General features: G+C 39.5%; 1 protein-coding gene across 2 annotated transcripts; it reads right to left on the reverse strand.

The window, feature by feature from the left end:
- Window positions 1–12037: 12037 nt before the first annotated feature.
- On the reverse strand, window positions 12038–18259 carry LOC100995919 (putative tripartite motif-containing protein 51G). Of its 2 annotated transcripts, XM_034932630.3 has the most exons (6): window positions 17849–18259; window positions 17470–17565; window positions 15445–15675; window positions 14714–14733; window positions 13676–13776; window positions 12038–12588 (listed from the first exon to the last, which is right to left on the reverse strand). In XM_034932630.3, exons 1-6 carry the CDS (start codon window positions 18257–18259, stop codon window positions 12089–12091), a joined length of 1359 nt encoding a protein of 452 aa, XP_034788521.1. In that variant the 3' UTR covers window positions 12038–12088. The 2 variants fall into 2 exon arrangements, with proteins under 2 accessions (XP_034788521.1, XP_034788522.1); XM_034932631.3 differs by lacking the exon at window positions 15445–15675.
- Between the last annotated feature and the right edge of the window lie 1113 nt (window positions 18260–19372).

The raw sequence follows: 19372 nt of genomic DNA on the forward strand, positions 1-19372 counted from the left end.
GTGTTGCCAGGAGACTGTCAGGAGGAGCTCCAGAAGAAAGAGGCACAGGATGTTTCACACTGCTTTTCCCAAGTGCAGCCAGGGGACAGCCTCTGCACACGGAGGTAATTCTAGATGATTGGCTCCACGCTCTTCCCTCCTCCTTTCTAGTGAGTTTAGTGCTGGCTGACTGTAGGACACTTTATTCACAGAAGCAAGTAGAAAAAATTGTCACTCTTAATTCACATGCTCCAATGTCAGACCAGGAGTGACCGATTCTGCAGGGAATTGCCAGGAATGGCTCATTTGTGTTCTCATCAGCCGCCTCCATGCACATGGAGGTGGATTTCACTGGTGTTAATATATGCTTTCACATCCAGAAGAGGCCCTCCGAGGGACAGAAGTGACTTCACACCCACCGCAAAGCCATTTCTGCTGCCAGAGTCCCCAATCTCCAATCAAGAAAAAAAGTCTACACCAAGGGACGAGCTCCACCCATCTCACTTGTAATCAGTAGCATCGACATTGTCTGAGAAATATTTATTCTGTGCAGTTTAAGCTTAATTTTCACAAACACTAAAAAGTAATAAAATAGACTTTAGCTTTTCCTTTAACTATATTTATATATAAATCCCTGAGAAGGTAGCTGTCACTTGAAATTCACTATCTATAGTTAATTAACATCAGGGTGCAGGGAGGGACCCTGAGCCCCATCCTTGTGCACAGCAGGGGCTGGGCTGTCATTGCAAGAGGGCAAACCTGGTCTCCCTTCTGAGCAAAGAGGAGGGGGTGGGAGGGGCACGGTGGTGTAGGAATTCTTAGCCATCAGCACAGATGCTGGCAGGCCATCTGTTCACTCACTCACGGGGCCTGGAGGTCCCACCATGATAACACCACATTGCCTCACAGAGGTCTCTGCTTTTCTGTCCTTGGTAGACCTCAGGGTAGGTGGTGCCAGGGATGATAAAGAACATAAGCAACTGGGAGAGGAAAACAGGCAACGGAAGGAAGGGTGAATGAGGAAGAAGAGATGAGGCTACAGGGGTGGGAGAACGTGGTGATAAAGCCAGAGGGGATGGTGTGGTGGCAACTGACAGAAGGGGAGAAGGGGGTCCATGCTCATCAGTCCCCTCCTTCCTGAACAACAGGAGGGGTGCACGGAGGGCGAGCCCTCTGTCAGTGAATGCAGCAGTTCAAAGAAACAAAAATAGACAAAAATAATAAATGTTCTCCTAGGACACCAGGTTTTTAGAGAGGCCACTGTGAGACCTCTGAATGCCCGATGCCCAATAGTGCTGAGTGGGTAAGTGACAAGAAGCCTGCACCCCCCAGCCCTGTGCACCTCCTGAGACCGAGGAGCCTGTGTCACCATTACCTAGGGCTAGAAGAAAGGGCTTCCAAATGGCTCAGGAAGATGAGTGGGCATTTCACGCCACCTCTGGGACCAGATGACCACAGCTCCCCTGAGGAATCCCTTACCCAAAATAATTGAACATAATAATGTTACTTAAATATAAACTGGCTCATCTGATCACCCCGACACTGACCCGAGGACACCCCCCTCAAGGTGGCTCCAGTTTCCCATCATCTAGACTTTTATTCCTGCCCTCCCACACTCCCTGAGCCTGGCTGGAGGTCTGCTTGTCCCCTCTACTGCCCACTCCAAAGCTAATAAGAAACCAAGATCATGGGCTTGCCATAGGTCGAGGAAAGAGGCTTGGTGACACTTCCTTTGACTTGGAAAATTCCTCTACTAGCAAATCTGCTTCCACATGGCAAAAATGAGAAGTGCCTGGCCAGTAGCCAGGCACACAGCTGCAGAAGCTACCTGGACCTGCCTCATGGGCCAAAGGGAAGGGCTGTCCACAGGCAAGCCACGTCTAGAGTGAGTCCAGAGAGATCAGGGATGACCCTTCTTTCAGTTGGGTCTGGTGGGTTTTCAAAATCCAGTCTTTCCACTGGGGCCATACCAAAGCTCCGGGGGAGGTCAGGCTTCCCAGTCCCACCAGAACCCCTCCGTGAAGTTGTGATTTTCTCTCAAGTTGCATACACTGGCCAGGTAAAGGCAGCTTCTACTCACCAGGCAAGTGGCCATCTCACCTTCAGATTTGCCAAAGCAATCTGGGTCCTGCCCCATACTTGTTGGCTTGGCAGGCTTTTCAAAATGCAGGTATCTCTGGAGCTGTTTTGTGGATACCAGGAGCATTACTTGACAAGACCTGTGCTGGCGCCAGGGTACCCTGTGCACCTGGGTAAGGCTGGAACACATTGGGAACAGGGACCCAACATGCCCACTCCGGAACAGCGTGGGACCTGGGGAAATAGCCAGTTGTTTGCTGTCCTGCCATTGCTGTTTGACACATCCCTGGAGACTATGAGCATCTGGTCACAGTGTGGTAGTGGCCGGTCAGGACCAGACATGTCCATTTTTGACCTGGAAGCAGCAGACACCCAAAGCTTAGGGTAGAAGCGGGGGCTCCATACCATTCCCAGTGTCAACTTCCCATGGCGGAAACAGGAAGGAATGTCTGGCAACCCACCAAGGGTCAGATGCCACATCAGCCCAAGCAAAGCTGCCAGACACTGGCTGTTCCAATGACAATTAGACATTCTTGGGAAGGTCGAGCCATTTGTGAGAGCTCAGGATGGGTTTCCTGGAAGTGCCACTTAAAGGCGACTGAGGCATCTCAAAATCCCTCTGTTAGAGCTGCAGCTCTCCATGTGGGCTGCAGTGCAGTCACCTATGGAGCTTTAGGACAGGCCCAGGGCTCAGCTCCCTGGACCAGTGCCTTCACAACTTTCACAGCAGGGATAGCCGGCTTGGAAAGTCATGCCTGGGAGACCGTGTGACACTGCCTGGCTGGGTCCTGGGCTGACAGAGGTGAGCGTGGAGCTCGTGGTGACTTGGTAATGCTGTGAATTATGTACGTGTGGCAGGAAGGTGCCACAATGCCAAGGCCCCACATCTTGGAAATTCCATGAGGTCCGCATGAGGTTGAACTAAACACCAAGTGCAGTCTTCAAAGGAAAAATAAAAGAAATACCCACATAAGGGACTATTTGGAACTGAGTCTGGAAGAGAGGGCTGTCTGGTCCACTCCAGGAGAATTTGCCTAAAATAAGTTTGCTTCCCATTGCATTCTCTTTGCTTGTTCTAAACATCACCTCCCCCTTATTCCTTTAATTTGCATCTTACTCTTGTTGCATCCTTTTTTTACATTTTAAGGAAGACTGGATTCGATTTACTTAAGAGCATATACGGCTTAATTTTGTATTTCTGGTAATCATCTATTACATTTCCCCCATTTTATCAAATGACACTTTTCCCTGATATCTATTTTTAATATGTTAAAGATTTTCTATCCAGTTTATCTAAAACTCCTTGATTAAAAAGACTTTAATTCTAGCAATACATACATGTTTATGTCTGCATTGTTTTATAATTTGATGATAAATGTTTTTCCCCAATATATGACTGTATGGATAATACTTTTTAAAAAGATACAATAAAATATGATATCTCTTTCTCACTTGATCATGTGGCTGAATGAGACAATCCCTCCGTCAAATAGAAATATCCGGCATCACTTAATCAAATTAATAGAAACCTCCAGTGTCCATGTGCCCCCACAATGAGAAGAAAAGACCAAAACAAACAGCCAAAAAGGAGAGAATCCCATGATTTCTGTGTAAACTCCTACAGATATCATACATATTTATTGCTAGAAACAGTATTTTAAATAAAAGGTCTTCAGGCAAGTGTATTAAAACTGCCTTGGATACAAGGGGCAGTTGTAAAACCTGGCAAACTGGATAACAATTAAAAATACAAAATCACACAGAAAATACCCTTTAATAAATTGAAGTTTTTTTGGTTGAGACGGAGTTTGGCTCTTGTTGCCCAGGCCGGAGTGCAATGGCGCAATCTTGGCTCCCCGCCACCTCTGCCTCCTGGGTTCAAGCGATTCTGCTGCCTCAGCCTCCTGAGTAGATGGGATTACAGGCATGTGACACCGCGCTCGGCTAATTTTGTATTTTTTGTAGAGACGGGGTTTCTCCATGTTAGTAAGGTACTCTCAGACTCCCAACCTCAGGTGATCCGCCCGCCTCGGCCTCCCAAAGTGCCGGGGATCACAGGCGTGAGCCACCGCGCCCGGCCTAATAAATTGATCTTTAAAAACATCCTAATTGAGGTTCTCTAAAGGGAGCCTTTTAGGCAACATGCCCGCTAGGTGTACTGATTGCTAGGGTGGCTGGTGTCAGGCGAATCGATGTGGCTCCCCCAGCCCCTTCCTGGGAGCATTCTAGAAAGACAGCGTGGAAACGCGCGCGGCCTGGTGGTCCCGGTAGCGGCCATGGTGCTCAGCCCCGCGGCCTCACCCTGCCCTCTAACTCCGTGTCAAGCACCTGCGGATTCTCACTTCCTCTTCTTCCAGGGCGGCGGGCGCTTTTCCTGCACCTTGGCCTGGCGCTTCTTCTCGGCCTCCTCCGCCTCCGGTTTCTCCTCCTTGGCCACTTTGTAAGGCCACTTGGGTGTCCACAGGTGGCCACTGTCCTTGGTGCTGCCCTTCCGCGCCGGCCTCTGGGGCTGGAAGGTGGGCGTGGGCGCCTTGCTGAATAGCCTATTATGAACAGTATCACAGGGTGTACACACATAGAGAACATCTGCTGTGATATTAAAAGTTATACCTCCCTGGGATATTGTGAATAATATCACAGGGTGTACACACATGATGTACACCCACTGTGACTTTTAAAGTAATATTTCCTTAGGATATTACAAATAGTATCAATAGGTGTACACACCCTTTGACATTAAGATAACATCTCTTTAGGTTATTCCAAATAATATCCCAGGATGTAGACCCCATGTGACATTAGGAGTAACATCTTTCTTGGATATTACGAATGAGATCACAGGGTTGACACCCCATGTGATTTTAAAATTAAAATCCCCCAGGAATATTACTAATAATAACACAGGGTGTACACCCTTGTGACGTTAGGAGTAACATCCTCCCAGGATGTTACGAATAATATCAGAAGGTGTACACATATTGTGACATTAGTAGTAATATCGCACGAGTAAAGTGTGAATAATATCGCAGGGTATACACACCTGTGACATTAGGAGTAACATCCCCCTGGAATATTCTGAATAATATCACAGGGTTTACACATCCTGTGACTTTAGGAGTATCATCCCGCTAAAGTATTGCGTGAATAATTGTAAAATTATGAGCATCTCCCTAAGATATTATGAATAATATCACAGAGTGTGTACATACATGGTGTATACCCCATGTGATGTTAGGAGTTACATCCTTCTAGTATGTTAGGAATAATACCACAAAGGTGTTCACACATAGTTAACAGCATATGTAATATTAGGATTAACATCCCTCGAGAATATCATAAAGAACATCACAGGGGCTGTGCACACATGATGTACATGCCCTTAGACATTACAAGTACCTTTCCCTGACACATTTCCAGTAATATCACAGCGTTTACACCTTCTGTGACATTTGGAGTAACGTCCCCTAGGATAGTACGAATAATATCACAGGGTGTACATCCCCTGTGACCTGAGCAGTAATATCTTTCTAGAATACTACGAATAGTATCACAATGTGTACACCCCGTGTGTCATTAAAAGTAAAATTCCCCTAGGATATTATGACAAATAACACAGGGAGTACACCCCGTGTGACATTAAAAGTGACATCCCAGAGGATATAACGTATAATATCAGAGAATGTACATGCATTGGGACATCAGTAGTAATATCTCTTTCGGATAATATGAATAATATCAAAGGGCGTACATGCACTGTGAAATTAGTAGTGAACTCCCGCTAGGATATTATGAATTTTGTGACAGGGTGTATATGCCCTGTGACATTCAGAGTAACGTTTTCCTACAATATTACGAAGAATATTAAAGGGTGTACAGGACCTGTGATTTACAAGTAAGATTTCCATAGAATATTACACTGTGTGTACACCCCATGGGACATTAGGAGTAACATCCCACAAAACGATAACGAATAATTTCACAAGGTGTACACGCTCTGTGACATTAAAAGTAACATTTCCCTAGAATATTAGGATAATATCACAGAGTATACACCCCCTGTGATATAGGGAGTAACATCTTATAAGGATAATACGAGTAATTCGATAAGGTGGACAAACCCTTTGACACAAGGAGTAACATCCCTCTAGGACATTACAAATAATATCAAAGGGAACACACCCCGTGTGACAATAAAGGTAACCTCCCCTTAGGATATTATGAATAATACCACAAGGTGTACACACACTGTGAAATTATTATTAATGTCCCACAGGGTATTGTGAATAATATCACAGTGTGTACAGTCCTGTGACATCAGGATGAACATTCCCCTACAATATTACGAATAATATAGCAGGGTATACACCCCCTGTGATTTTGGTAGTGCCATCCTCCTAGAATGTGGAAAATAATGTCCCAGGGTGTTAACGAAGAGTGGCAGTAGAGGTAAAATCCTAGTAGTGGAGTAATATCACCCCGCCTCTCCCCCCAGGATATTACGATCCACGGTGGACACACAGCGTGTTTACGTTATTGTGAGTAATATCTTCTCCGCCTCTGGAGATTACCAACTATGTCATAGACGGGTGTACATCCTCTGCACTATTTGCAGTAATGGCATCCTCTTGCCCCTGGATATTAACAACAATATCACAGGAGTGTTTCTACCCCCAGTGGCATTGGGTGTAGTATCATCCTCTCCCACGTTGAAATTAGGAACAATATCACTGGGGGCGTGTACACACCCTGTGATATTGAAAGTAATATCATCCTCTTTTCTCCTGGATCGTGGGACCAATGTCAATGGGAAGCATACACTTTCTGCAATATTGGGAGTAATGTCATCCTCTCCGCCTTTGAATATTAAGGGCGATGTCACAGGGCGGGTGTACATTCTCTGCGATATTGGCAATATTATCCTCTCCCCAACCTGCATATTAGGAAAAATATCACAGAGTGGGTGTACACCTTCTGCGATATGAGTAGTAATATCATCTTCTCCCCTTCTGGATATTAGGAACAATATCACTCGGGAGTGTACACTTTCTTCGAGATTGAGAGTAATGTCATCCTCTCCGCCATTGAATATTAAGAGAAATATCACACGGGGGATGTACAGCCCCTGAGATTTTGGGAGTAATATAGGGCTCTTTCCCTCCATGGATATTAGGAACAATATCTCAGGGTGGGTTTACACCTCCTGCTATATGGGGAGTCGTATCCTCTCTTTTCCTGGATATTAGGGACAATATCACTGGGTGGGTGTACACAGCCTATGATATTGCTGTAATATCATCCTGTCGCCCTCCGGATATTAGGAGCAATATCACAGAAGGGGCGTACACTCCCTGTGATATTGGGAGTAATATAATTTTCTCCTTCCATGATTATTAGGAGCAATATCCCTGGGTGGATGTACACCCACTGTTACATTGGGAGTAATGTCATACTCTACCCCCTGGATATTAGGAGCAATATCACAGGGTGGGTGTACACCCATAGAGATACTGGGAGTTATTAATATCATGCTCTCCCTCCCTGGATATTAGGAACAATATCACAAGGGGGGTGTACACCCCGGCACTATTGCGAGTAATATCATTCTCTCTTATTCTGGATAGTAGGAATAATATCACAGGCGGGGTGTACACCCTCTGTGATATTGGGAGTAATATCATCCTCTCCCAACGTGGATATTAGGAACAATATCACAAGGGGGGCTGTACACGTCTTTGATATTGGTAGTAATATCATCCTCTCCCCCTTGCATATAAGAAACAGTGTGACAGGCGGGGTGGACACCCCCTGCGATATGGGGAGTAATATCACCCTCCTCTCCATCCCTGGATATCATGACCCACGGTGGACACACAGCGTGTTTACGATATTGTGAGTAATATCATCCCCCCCCTAGGAATTATGAATAATATCACAGATTGGTGTACACCCTCTGCAATATAGGGAGTGATAACATCCTCTCCACCCCTGAATAATAGGAACAATATCAAAGAAGTGTTTATACCCCCTGTGATATTGGGAGTAATACCATCCTCTCCCACGTTGAAATTCAAAACAGTGTCACTGGGGGTGTGTCCACCCCATGCGATACTGAAAGTAATACCATCCTCTTCTCTCCTGGATCATGGGAACGATATCACTGGGGTGGTGTACACTTTCTGCGATATTGGCAGTAATATCCTCTTCGCCTTGGAATATTAAGGACAATATCACAGGGGGGCTGTACACATCCTGCGCTATTAACAATAATATTATCCTCTCACGCCCTGCATATTAGGAAAAATATCACAGAGTGGGCGTACACCTCCTGCGATATGGGGAGTAATATCATCTTCTCTTCTTCTGGAAGTAGAAATAATATCACACGGGTTTGTACACTTTCTGTGATATTGGGAGTAATATCAACTTCTCCACTTTGAATATTAAAAACAGTATCACAGAATGGATGTACACCCCCTGCGATTTTGGGAGTAATATCAGCCTCTACCCTCCATGGATATTAGGAATAATATCCCAGAGTGGGTGTTCAGCTGCTGCTGTATGGGGAATCATATCATCCTCTCCCTTCCTGGATATTATTAGCAACAATATCACAGGGTGGGTGTGCATAGCCTGCGACATTGGGAGTAATATCACCCTCTCCCCCTCCGGATATTAGGAACAATATCACAGAACGGGTGTACACTCCCTGCGATACTGGGAGTAATATCATTCTCTTCTTCTGCGAATATTAGGAGCAATATCACCGGGTGGATGTACACCCACTGCTATATTGGGAGTTACGTCATACTCCACCCCCTGGATATTCGGATCAATATCACCGGGTGGGTGTACACCTACTGCAATATTGAAAGTAATACCATGCTCTCTCCCTCCCTGGACATTAGGAACAAAATCATAGGTGAGTGTACACGCACTGCGGTATTAGGAGTAATATTATTATTAATTATTACTTATTTATGATTAACATTAATATTAATTACCAATATCAATAGTGAGAAATAATTGCTAATAAAGTTTTCATATTATTAATATTAATTATTGGTACCTAATATTATTGTTTTCTAATTAATAAGATCAGTATCAATTGTTAATATCAGTCATTACTAATAATTAATATTAATTTTGTTATCATTAATATAACTATTCAGTAATAATTATCATTATTATCAGTATTGATTTTAAATCACTCATTCAACAAAAACTCAGGCTACATACAACTACACAAAGGGCCTAACATTGTAAGCCCTTCGGGACTGCTTCAACCTTTCACTGACACAATAACACTTTTCAGCAAAGAACTCCTATGGCCCTCAACATCTACTATTAACCTTTATATTATTGCTCCAACCCTGGCCCTTTCTTTCGCTCTCCTATTGTGAACCCCCATCCCTATACCAGATCCTCTAATTAATTTTAATATAGGCCTCCTATTTTTACTAACCATATCAAGCCTAGCCGTCTACTCTATTCTATGATCAGGAAGAGCAATTAAATTCAAATTATGCACTAATTGGCGCATTACAAACTGTAGCCCAAACAATTTCATATGAAGTAACCCTAGCCGTTATCCTGCTATCAATTCTACTGATAAGTGGCTCGTTTAACTTATATGCACTCATCACAATGCAAGAAATCCTCTGACTGCTCCTATCATCATGGCCCCTAGACATGATATGACTTGTCTTCATGCTAGCAGAAACTAATCGAGTCCCTATATTATATATATATAATTTTTATATTATATATAATATATATTATATATATAATTTTTATATTATATATAATATATATTATATATATATAATTTTTATATTATATATAATATATATTATATATATAATTTTTATATTATATATAATATATATTATATATATATAATTTTTATATTATATATAATATATATTATATAAAATACAAATATTTATATATTTGTATATATATAAATATATAATAATATAAATATATAAATATATATAATATAAATATATAAATATATATTTATATTTACCTATAATACATATATAAATATTTACCTATAATACAAAATACATTATGTATATAATATATATGATGATATATAATTTTTATACCCTCTGTAGAGGGAATTATTTTTGTTTCAATATCCATAGATATAGAATTATTTTGTTTCTATATCCATCCATAATAAAATACTGTGTCTGTCCATAATAAAAATACTAGCGAAAAATAGGAATTATAGTCACATAAGAGATAAAGGAAAATCTGTTAGTATCAATATATTAACACATATAGATGGTGTTGGTTTTTACAGGGTTTAGTAAAATGCATTCTAATTTTCTAAACAATTTCCACATTATAGTATATTTATTTTTCTCTGTTTCATGATTGGAAAGAGTGCAACAATATACATCCCTATACAATCATCCTTGATTACATCTAAGGGAGCTTCGGCAGTAGTAACATTACAGGGTTAATATATTCATATAGGTATTACAGGGTAACCAAACAACATTCCGAATTCTTTCATCAGCAAAGCCCAGCGTAATCCTAATCCAGGTAGCCACTCTAATTAATGCAATTAACACAGATACGTAAATATATACATATATATGTATATGTCTGCATGTGTGGATGCACTTAAATGGTGGCAAATACCATCAACTTTTCCTCTCAAACAGTATTTTTGTTGAGAATGAGGTATATTCACTAGTTCATCAAAAATCTTTTTAAAATTCTTAGATGATTACATTTGTTACAGTGAACAGCTGGATTAGAATTAGATTAGGTTTAAAATGATGAAAGAATCTGGGAGAGGGGGCAGAGTGTTGGTTGTTAATTAGCACATGGATCAAAGGAGAACACTGATGTGTTTAGAAGCCACAACATTAACAGGATAAAAGCCAGAACTAACAATCCAGTTGTAAATCTCTTTACTGTGGGATTTTTTGCCATTTCTGCTCCATAAGACACACTTTAACCACTTTGTCGTGCTATCTGCAGTATTCTATTTTAGTCTAAATAGCATTTTCTCTCAAATGCATTCTGTTTCTCTCTCCTTCGTCTTCCCTCCCTTCTTCCTTCCAGCTGTATTTTCTCACTAGCGAACACTAGTAGTATGTTCTCCCAAATTTCAGATTTCAGATGCGCATCTGTAAAATAACGTTATGGAGACACATTTCAGTTGCTACTGAATACTTGGTTGTTTTCACAAGTTCACAGCATTACTACTGTCCTCCAAAAAACGGTTTCCCATTTCCACAGCTAATCTCATCATTGACTCTGCCATCCAAGTTTATTCTAGGCCACTCTGGAAGAATTTGGAAAAATACTTAAAATACATTTTAAGTATTCATCATGCATATGTATTGTATTTTATTTATGTATGTTCGGGTGAATATCTTTCTCCACTAATGATGGAGAAAGATATTCTCCATCATTATTAACATCACTATAATTATTATTAACATCACATTATTAACAGCACTATAATAATGCATGAGCATTTGTATATAAGATGAGATTTACAAAGATAAGCCCAGCATAGGAGGTCAAATAAGATTACCTCAAAGTATAGATTCATAAATAAAACACATGGATAAGTATAATATTGTTAGATGAAGAGAAAGAAAATATTTCCAGGTTATCATTGAGTCTTTTTACTCCAAGATTTTTCATGAAGCCCAAGATCTCTACTTTCTTCCATTGATTTTAATTTCATTTAGACAACTTTGTCATCTATTATTTTACTTTGTGACGTTCAGAAATAATTTAAAAGCAGAGAATATATTCTATGCCATACATCATGGGTAATGATTTTCCAAAAATGATTAAAAAAGGAACCAATACACACGGTTTTAGTGTTTCCACCATATTTAATAGAAACACTATAAATGAGTTTTGATGACATTAGAATGCAAATAAAGACATTAAATATAACTTATTTGTCCCATTTGATGAGATGCAAAAAAGAGGGCTTTTGGGGATAAACAGGTTCCCAGGGCATATAGACACATTTCTGACTTTTCTCTGGTCAGAAGTGACTACAGCAAATGACAGGCCAGAGAGGAGGTGAGAAGGAGCAATTAGGGATGGTGTATATCAGGGAACTTCTATCCACATCAACAAAGCTCACGGTCCTACCTTCACAATCCAGGAATAATCCTACTGTGTCTGTAGGTCTTGGAACATATTGCACCACAAGTGGGGAGGTGGTAAAGAGACTGCAGTGAGTGTCCTCCTTAACACATCCAAGAAGAAAGAGTCCCACCTCTCCATCTATCATGTCATTCTGTCTCTTCTCTTTCCAATAATTGTTACAGACACCAAAAGCCCAATTCCAAGAGTGCCCCATGTTAAACTCCCAATAAAATTTGCCAGATCTGAAAAAATCAGCCCCCCACTGAAGAAAACATTCAGATTTATCAGTGATATTGGGATCATCTTGAGGGTCACATCCAACCTTCATGCTTCTCAAATCTCCATGCAGGAAGATATGACTACTGGCTCTTGCATGCTGCAGAGTAAGATAAACTGCAAAAATAATTTTAAAAAAGTATAGATACATGTAATTAATAGAAATTAGAATTCTTGAGGGAAAAGTTATTCTACCAAGAATTTACTTTGCCAAGAAATTTGAAGTTACAAGGACAGGAGAATTTTGATTACAACAATTAAGAAAGTATAAGGAAGATTAATATTCTCTATAGGAAAAAACAATACCCTAAAAACAGACATTGAAAATTTATTGAAAACTTAAAAACTGAAAGTCGAATAAAAGACCAGCCTGTTTTAATCCCATCTCCAATGTAAAAGTGAAATATTATATGCCCTGAATGCCCTTTAGCTATCAAGGTAATTATTATTAAAATATTTCTTGTTCTTACATACTAGTGATATAATTTTGGCAAGAATGGGAAGATTTTAGCTTACTCAAGCACTGCTCTAGATAACTGGATAAAAGTCCACATGTTCAAATTATAAGTGGTAACTTAAGGCAGATTTTTGCAAAATCTTTCACTAGTCACTCTGCAGACATCCCTGCTAGCTCTAGACTGAAACTGAATTTTAAATTTTACACGTAGCTCTTCATGTTGTAACTAAACTGAAATTATCGTTTCCATTTTTACTTCCTATTTACAAAATATTTTTTCTTTTTATATATTAAGTCAAAATTTTACATCAATAATATATATTTATTGTAAGAAAATACCAATACTCCAACAAACTGCAGTGAACTCTATTCCCCAATGAAATGTTTTTAACAGTTCAAATGAAATACAGTAAAGCAATGTAAAATTTTTATGTAACCTTGGATTATTAAGCTTCCTTCTGAGCATTGTTCTATTTATTCAATTTTTTATTTCTTATGTCATTACATTTACCCAATATAGAACTCTATACATGTGAGCCCAGAATATATTTGTTTTTCACTATGTTTTACTCTTCATGTTATAAATTGGACTATAAACAGAAACACAGATATAAAAGTGTTGTATCGTCATATGGTTCACTTCCTGCTGAAATGAAATAAAGATTTGACGAAGGGTAAAATATTACCCCCATGATTCTAACAAGAAGTAATACATTGTGGGAATTTTGCCAATGGGCTGACACTCACCTCTGAATCCCTTGAGCCTGTCCATCAGTCCAATGATGGGCCCTGCACTGAACTCTGGATTCACAGGCTCAGACACTTGCAGCAGCACGGACTCATACCTGCAAGGAGAAAGATAGAGTTACCACATCAACAGCCAAAAAAATACATCACCACCTTTATTTAAAAGACATTTCATGAGAATCCCTTTAACCCACACATTTGCTAATTCCAAAATTATCATTTTCTTTTTCAAATTCATTCTTATTCACAGTTCCTCATTTTCAAGCACGATGGAAAAGTCTATCTGACTGAGAATTCATTCAGATCTTTCTTCGTATTGCTCCAAATTAGTAAGGATCATTAGTCTTAAGACTGGGAGAATATTCAAAAATGAAATTCTGGGTTCCAGACCTCACCAGAAATTCCTGAAATTACTGTCTGGAAAAGTGGGGTTATTTTTAAGACTGCTGCATCTGTTGCTTCCTTCTCAAGGCCAGGGTGTTGAAACGTGCTCCAGGCAGGGAGATCTGCCTTTAATAGTTGAGGCTCTCTGGAGGCCTTCACGGTTCAAACATTCCAAATAGTTTGTTTCATCTATTTTTCAGAATTATATATTTAAATATAAATTAGAAATCATCAACACTTTTCACTGCTAAAATACTTTCTCCTTTTCTCTCTGGCTTCCCCTGGTTGACTTTGTAGCCATGTAGTAAATGCAATATTTTCTCTTGCAAATATGAAGGCTTTTGAGCAATAAAAAGGAAATTAGGAATAGAGATGCTCACTTCCTTTATTTCTTTCATTTATTTATTTTTTGTTCTCTTTCTTTTTTATTTATTTATTTATTTTTGGTTTTGCAGAACTTTCATTGAACGGCTTAATAAAATCACTGAGTATGGCAACAAAATAGATGACTACATGGGGTGGGGGATGGAGAAAGTACAACCAGCACAAGGTAGTATCAATATCTGAATCACTTATACCTTCAATATCAAAGTTCCTGCTTGATATTTGTGGAAACTGAAAGAATCTGCTAAAATCTTGGTATGTACTCAGCTTTGTAATATGTCTCCAAAAGACTGTAAAAAAAATAGAAAGGCTTAGTGCTTTCCACAAGATGCATCTTCAACTAAGTTCATTGTGTGATATGGAGACAGTTTCTGAAGATATTATTTTCCTACAATGTTCCCTCCTGGAAAGCATTTTCTGTTTCTTTTCTCATGTAAATCCCAGTCTATCATATGTCATGAATTTATGTCCTGATAAAGTCTAAGTTTTGAAGACATTCTTTTTACAAGTGAAGGGAGAGGAGGCCCACAGAGTCTATGCTCTGCTGTAACCATGAAGAAGCTACTCAGTCATCTTTCCTAAGCCCTGTTACCGAAATGAGTGGACCGCAACATAATATTAGTGTGATCCTAGATTCCCCAACTTCTCCATCATGCCATGTCTCCAAATTAGCCTAAATGCCAATGAATCACTTCTCATTTTATCCACTTTCAAAAATCCTAAATATATAACTGACTTTTGATGGGAAATATTTCTTGGGGATGTCTGTTACCTTGGCCATTCCACATAGTTTTGTTGCTGGTGGATAAAGTAGGAGGGACCTTCGGTCTGCTAGAATCACTAGGAGAGGCTGTACCCTCCCAACCAAGTAGCATTAGTTATCGAATCGTGTTTTTGGAAACAAATCATGGAAGTAAAGGGGGAGACGGATTTCAGGAGAGAGGTAAAACACCCATCCACTTGAATCTTCAACATCATGATAACCCATGATCAGTCCGTACCTGGAATAGCTCCACAACTGCTTTATGGCACATTTGCCTCAGATCCTCATACATTCCTCTTAAAAGCTCCCTCGAATGTTCCATTCTGGCTTTGCTTTCATTGAGTTGCTGAAAAATGTCCTCGCCCTCCTTTCGCAGCCTCTCCAAGTGACGTTGCTCTTCTTCATGGAAAAATGCAACCATCTTATGATATTCAGCTCTGATTGCTTCTATCCTTAAACTCACATAATCCTGCAGTGACAATTAGTCAAAATAGAAATGTTTTATCCATCTTCTCTTGAATTTCACTGATTCCTCTTAGCATTCTGAACACCCAATATTTTAATCCTCAATCTTGTCAATTCTAAGATTCCACAAAATTTTATTCCTTTCATTTCTGTATTAATATCAACATAGTTGTTTCTGCCCAGTTATATTTACTTGATTAATGATAAAATGTTTTCTAAGATAGTTGTATAAAAATGGATTTCTCTCTTCCACACCACATTTATAGAAAGAAAACACAGTTTTTTCTTAAGAATCAAAATATCAAGTTATACTGACTAGGTAAGAAACCATTATTTCTATTTTGGAGAATTGGGGCAAGTTATGTAAAACCATTATATCACAAATGATGACATGACCACAGACTAGCATTGTCAACTCAATGCATTTCACCCAGCATAATATATTCTAAAAAGGTTTCATTTATTCTCTTCCAAACTCACCCTAATCGGCTACATAGACATCTTTGTGGTTCCTCAAACCCCCAAATAAATGCAAATTAAATATTACTGCACATGCTGTTTTCTATAACTAGAATTATTTTCATGTATATATACATATTTCTCATATATGTACTCATATATATTTCTCAAATATAGGTATATATGGATATTTGAGGAATATATACATGTATTTATGTGTACATATATATTCCTCATATATATACATATATATATATATACACTGACACCCAGATACACATATATATTCATATATTTATGAGGAAGAGGAAGGCAAACAGGAGGATATATATATTTGCTCCTGATCAAGATTTTGCTTCTCTGTGAATTTTTCCATGAGCCTTTTGTCTGACCACCCTATTTAGAACTCAAACCCTCATCCCCAGTCCCTGGACTCTGTGCTCCTTTTCTAACTTCCTGCTTGATTATCTCCAAAGACAGTACTACACTCTAACACATCATATACATCACATATCTGCATGGTGGCCATTTGCTTTTCTCATTTCAATTGCAAGATTTGTGTTTTCTTTCTTCTTTACTCCTTAATTTTCTAAGTTGATATTTGGCATAGACTAGGTACTCATAAAATATCTTTCAATGAATATTAGAATAAATTAATGAATTAATATTAGATATCATACCCTCAATATAAACATCCACAAAGAGAAAATCATTTCTAGAATTCTTCTCAAGTCCTTAGAGTTCTCCTTATATAAAATACTAGTTCCCATATTTCTCACATATTTATGTCTTCATCAAGACACAAGTCTACATTTCTCACCACTTTTCCCTTTATATGTGTTATGACGTATTCAATATTAATTAGTTCTGATATTTAATTTCATGCTTTCCCTAAGGTTGCACTCTTGCTCCTTCTGCCTGAAATGTAGCTCACATTTCAATATACTTACCCACCAGCATTCAATTTCATGCTGACTCAGCCTTAGAAGAGTCACCTGAAATTTCCATGACTGACAAATAACTCTTGTGTCCAGAACTTATCCAGGCAGCCCACTGGGAACAGTGTGAAATGGCCCAGTTTCTTGTATTTGTTGGAGTATTGCTATAGGTTTGTATGGAAACAGATGAGCATGCTTGGGTAACATCTGTGGTCTGATTAGAAATCCTACCAAAGAGTCACACTAACTTATATAAAAAATTAGGGTGTTTTTTTCTCAAGTGTTTTTCCTTGTTTGTTGAATTCCAGAAACATTATGGGTTGAGATCAAGTTCCTATTTTAAGAGTCACCCATTTGTTCACCATAAGTTCCTGGAGAAGGTAGAGTAACACACTACTAACCTTCCAGCATCTGATTCTGTTGGTTGCCATATTCAGGTTTCTGAGATTTTCACAAGCTTTTTCCCACAAAGACTGCATTTTTTTTAGGAGCTCCTCCTGCAAAAGAGCCATGAATTGAAGCACAAGTGAAGACAATAAAATATCATTCACACTCTGATATACGAAGGACCCAAAATGAGAGACAAATTAGCCCACAGAAAATAGAGTTTGCTTTGTTTCTCCTCATGTCTGTCAAATCTGAGAGGTGTGAAGTCAAGGAAGCTCATAACAGACATGTTTAAGGGGACACAGAGATGGCATCATCCAATCTCCAAGGAAATAGACTGAGAAGAATTCCATGTGTCCTGTATAGAAATAGATCTTCAGAGGCATCACTTACCCGGCGTTCCTCAGCAGCCCACTCAGTGGGACAGTGTCTGTGACTCCGGTGCTCCTGAGAGTTGGAACACAGCAAACAGAGCAGGCTCTTGTCCACTTCACAGAACATCTCCTTTGTCTCTCTGTGCATCCCACATATTTGCTCCTCAGAGCTAAGGAATTGCCGGAGGCTGGCTTTTCTGGCAATGGAAGCCATGTTCTTCAAACAAATGTTAGTTTTGAGGTTTCTCTGCCGTGTTGTCTTCTTGCATTTAGAGCACTGAGCAAGAACTGCCATGTCTTGCCAGTTGAGGCAGAAACAGGGCCGGCAAAAGCTGTGCCCACAGTCTATGGTGACTGGGTCTATGAAGTAGTTCATGCAGATGGGACAGATGAGTTCCCTCTGGAAGACTTGCAAGATTCCAGAATTCATGTTTCTGAAGAAGAAAGAGCAGCATGTCATTTTGGGGTCTGGGTTGGTGAAAATCTGTGAACATATCACCATATGTGATAGCTATATTTTCCTCTTGACAGTGCTCATTAAAGCGGAACAAACTATTTCCTCTGTAACAAAAATTAAAAATTCATACACAAAGAGAGTCTTAAGGCTTTATAGCAGACACTACTCACTGGATGACTCACAACCTCTTCTACTCCTAGTTCCTGCCCATAACATAATGCAAATCTGTTCAAAAACCTATTCCCTGGATGTCGATATGAAACTCGGGTTTTAATCTTAAGTGGTCTAGAATAAAACATGCTTGTCCCTATTTCTCTATCAAATAACTACTGAATGAATGTGGGAGAGGTGTAGAAAACCTACATTGGGTAACAAAACATGAGAAGATGGTCAGAGGGTGCTATGACATATTTTTAGAGAGAGGGACCCAGAAGCCGGCTCTTTAAAACAAAAACAACCCCAGAACAAACCAATCAACCAGATAAACAAAAAGACAGCAATTAAACCAATCTGGGCTCACTAGGAGATAAAATAAATAATGAAAAATATTGGGTTTTTCTTATGGCTTAAATTAACTTCTTGTTTGGGCTACTCAAACTATGAACTGACATATAGTCAGTTTTTTAAAAACTGAAATATATATAATTATATTACTATGGTATTACAGTTAATTATAGGTGTTGACTTGACTGGATTAAATAATACATGGAGAATTGGTATAGCATTATTTCTGGGTGAGTCTGTGAAGGTGTTTGCAGAGAGACACGTAAGTTGGTGAGCTGAATGGGGAACAGCAACCCTCAATGTGGGTGGACACTATCCAATCAGCTGGTAGCTCAGACTGAAGATAAAGGGCAGAGAGAAGGCAGTTTCCTCTCTTTCTCCTGAAGCTGATTCTAACTCAGCCAGGATATTGGTATCTCCAGGACACTAGCTTCATGAGAGCCTATGTTCAACTTCTCAGACTCCATAATCAAGGGAACAAATTCTCCTAGTGGACTTCCTCTCCTGTACAGTGTCATGTGTAGAGTGAGGACAGATATATGATCTGAGGGACGCATTAGACAGTCTCGTTTTGTTTGAACA

This window comes from Pan paniscus, chromosome 9, assembly GCF_029289425.2.
Source record: "Pan paniscus chromosome 9, NHGRI_mPanPan1-v2.0_pri, whole genome shotgun sequence".
Classification (NCBI taxonomy): domain Eukaryota; kingdom Metazoa; phylum Chordata; class Mammalia; order Primates; family Hominidae; genus Pan; species Pan paniscus.

Bases quoted from the DNA above. Each gene is read 5' to 3' on its own strand.
- LOC100995919 (XM_034932630.3), bottom strand. From the start codon at position 18,259: ATGAATTCTGGAATCTTGCAAGTCTTCCAGAGGGAACTCATCTGTCCC. The intron at 17,566-17,848 runs GTAAGTGATGCC...GCTCTTTTGCAG, and splicing joins GGGCTGCTGAGGAACGCCGG to GAGGAGCTCCTAAAAAAAAT. The intron at 14,734-15,444 runs GTACGGACTGAT...TTTTTTTTACAG, and splicing joins CAGTTGTGGAGCTATTCCAG to TCTTTTGGAGACATATTACA.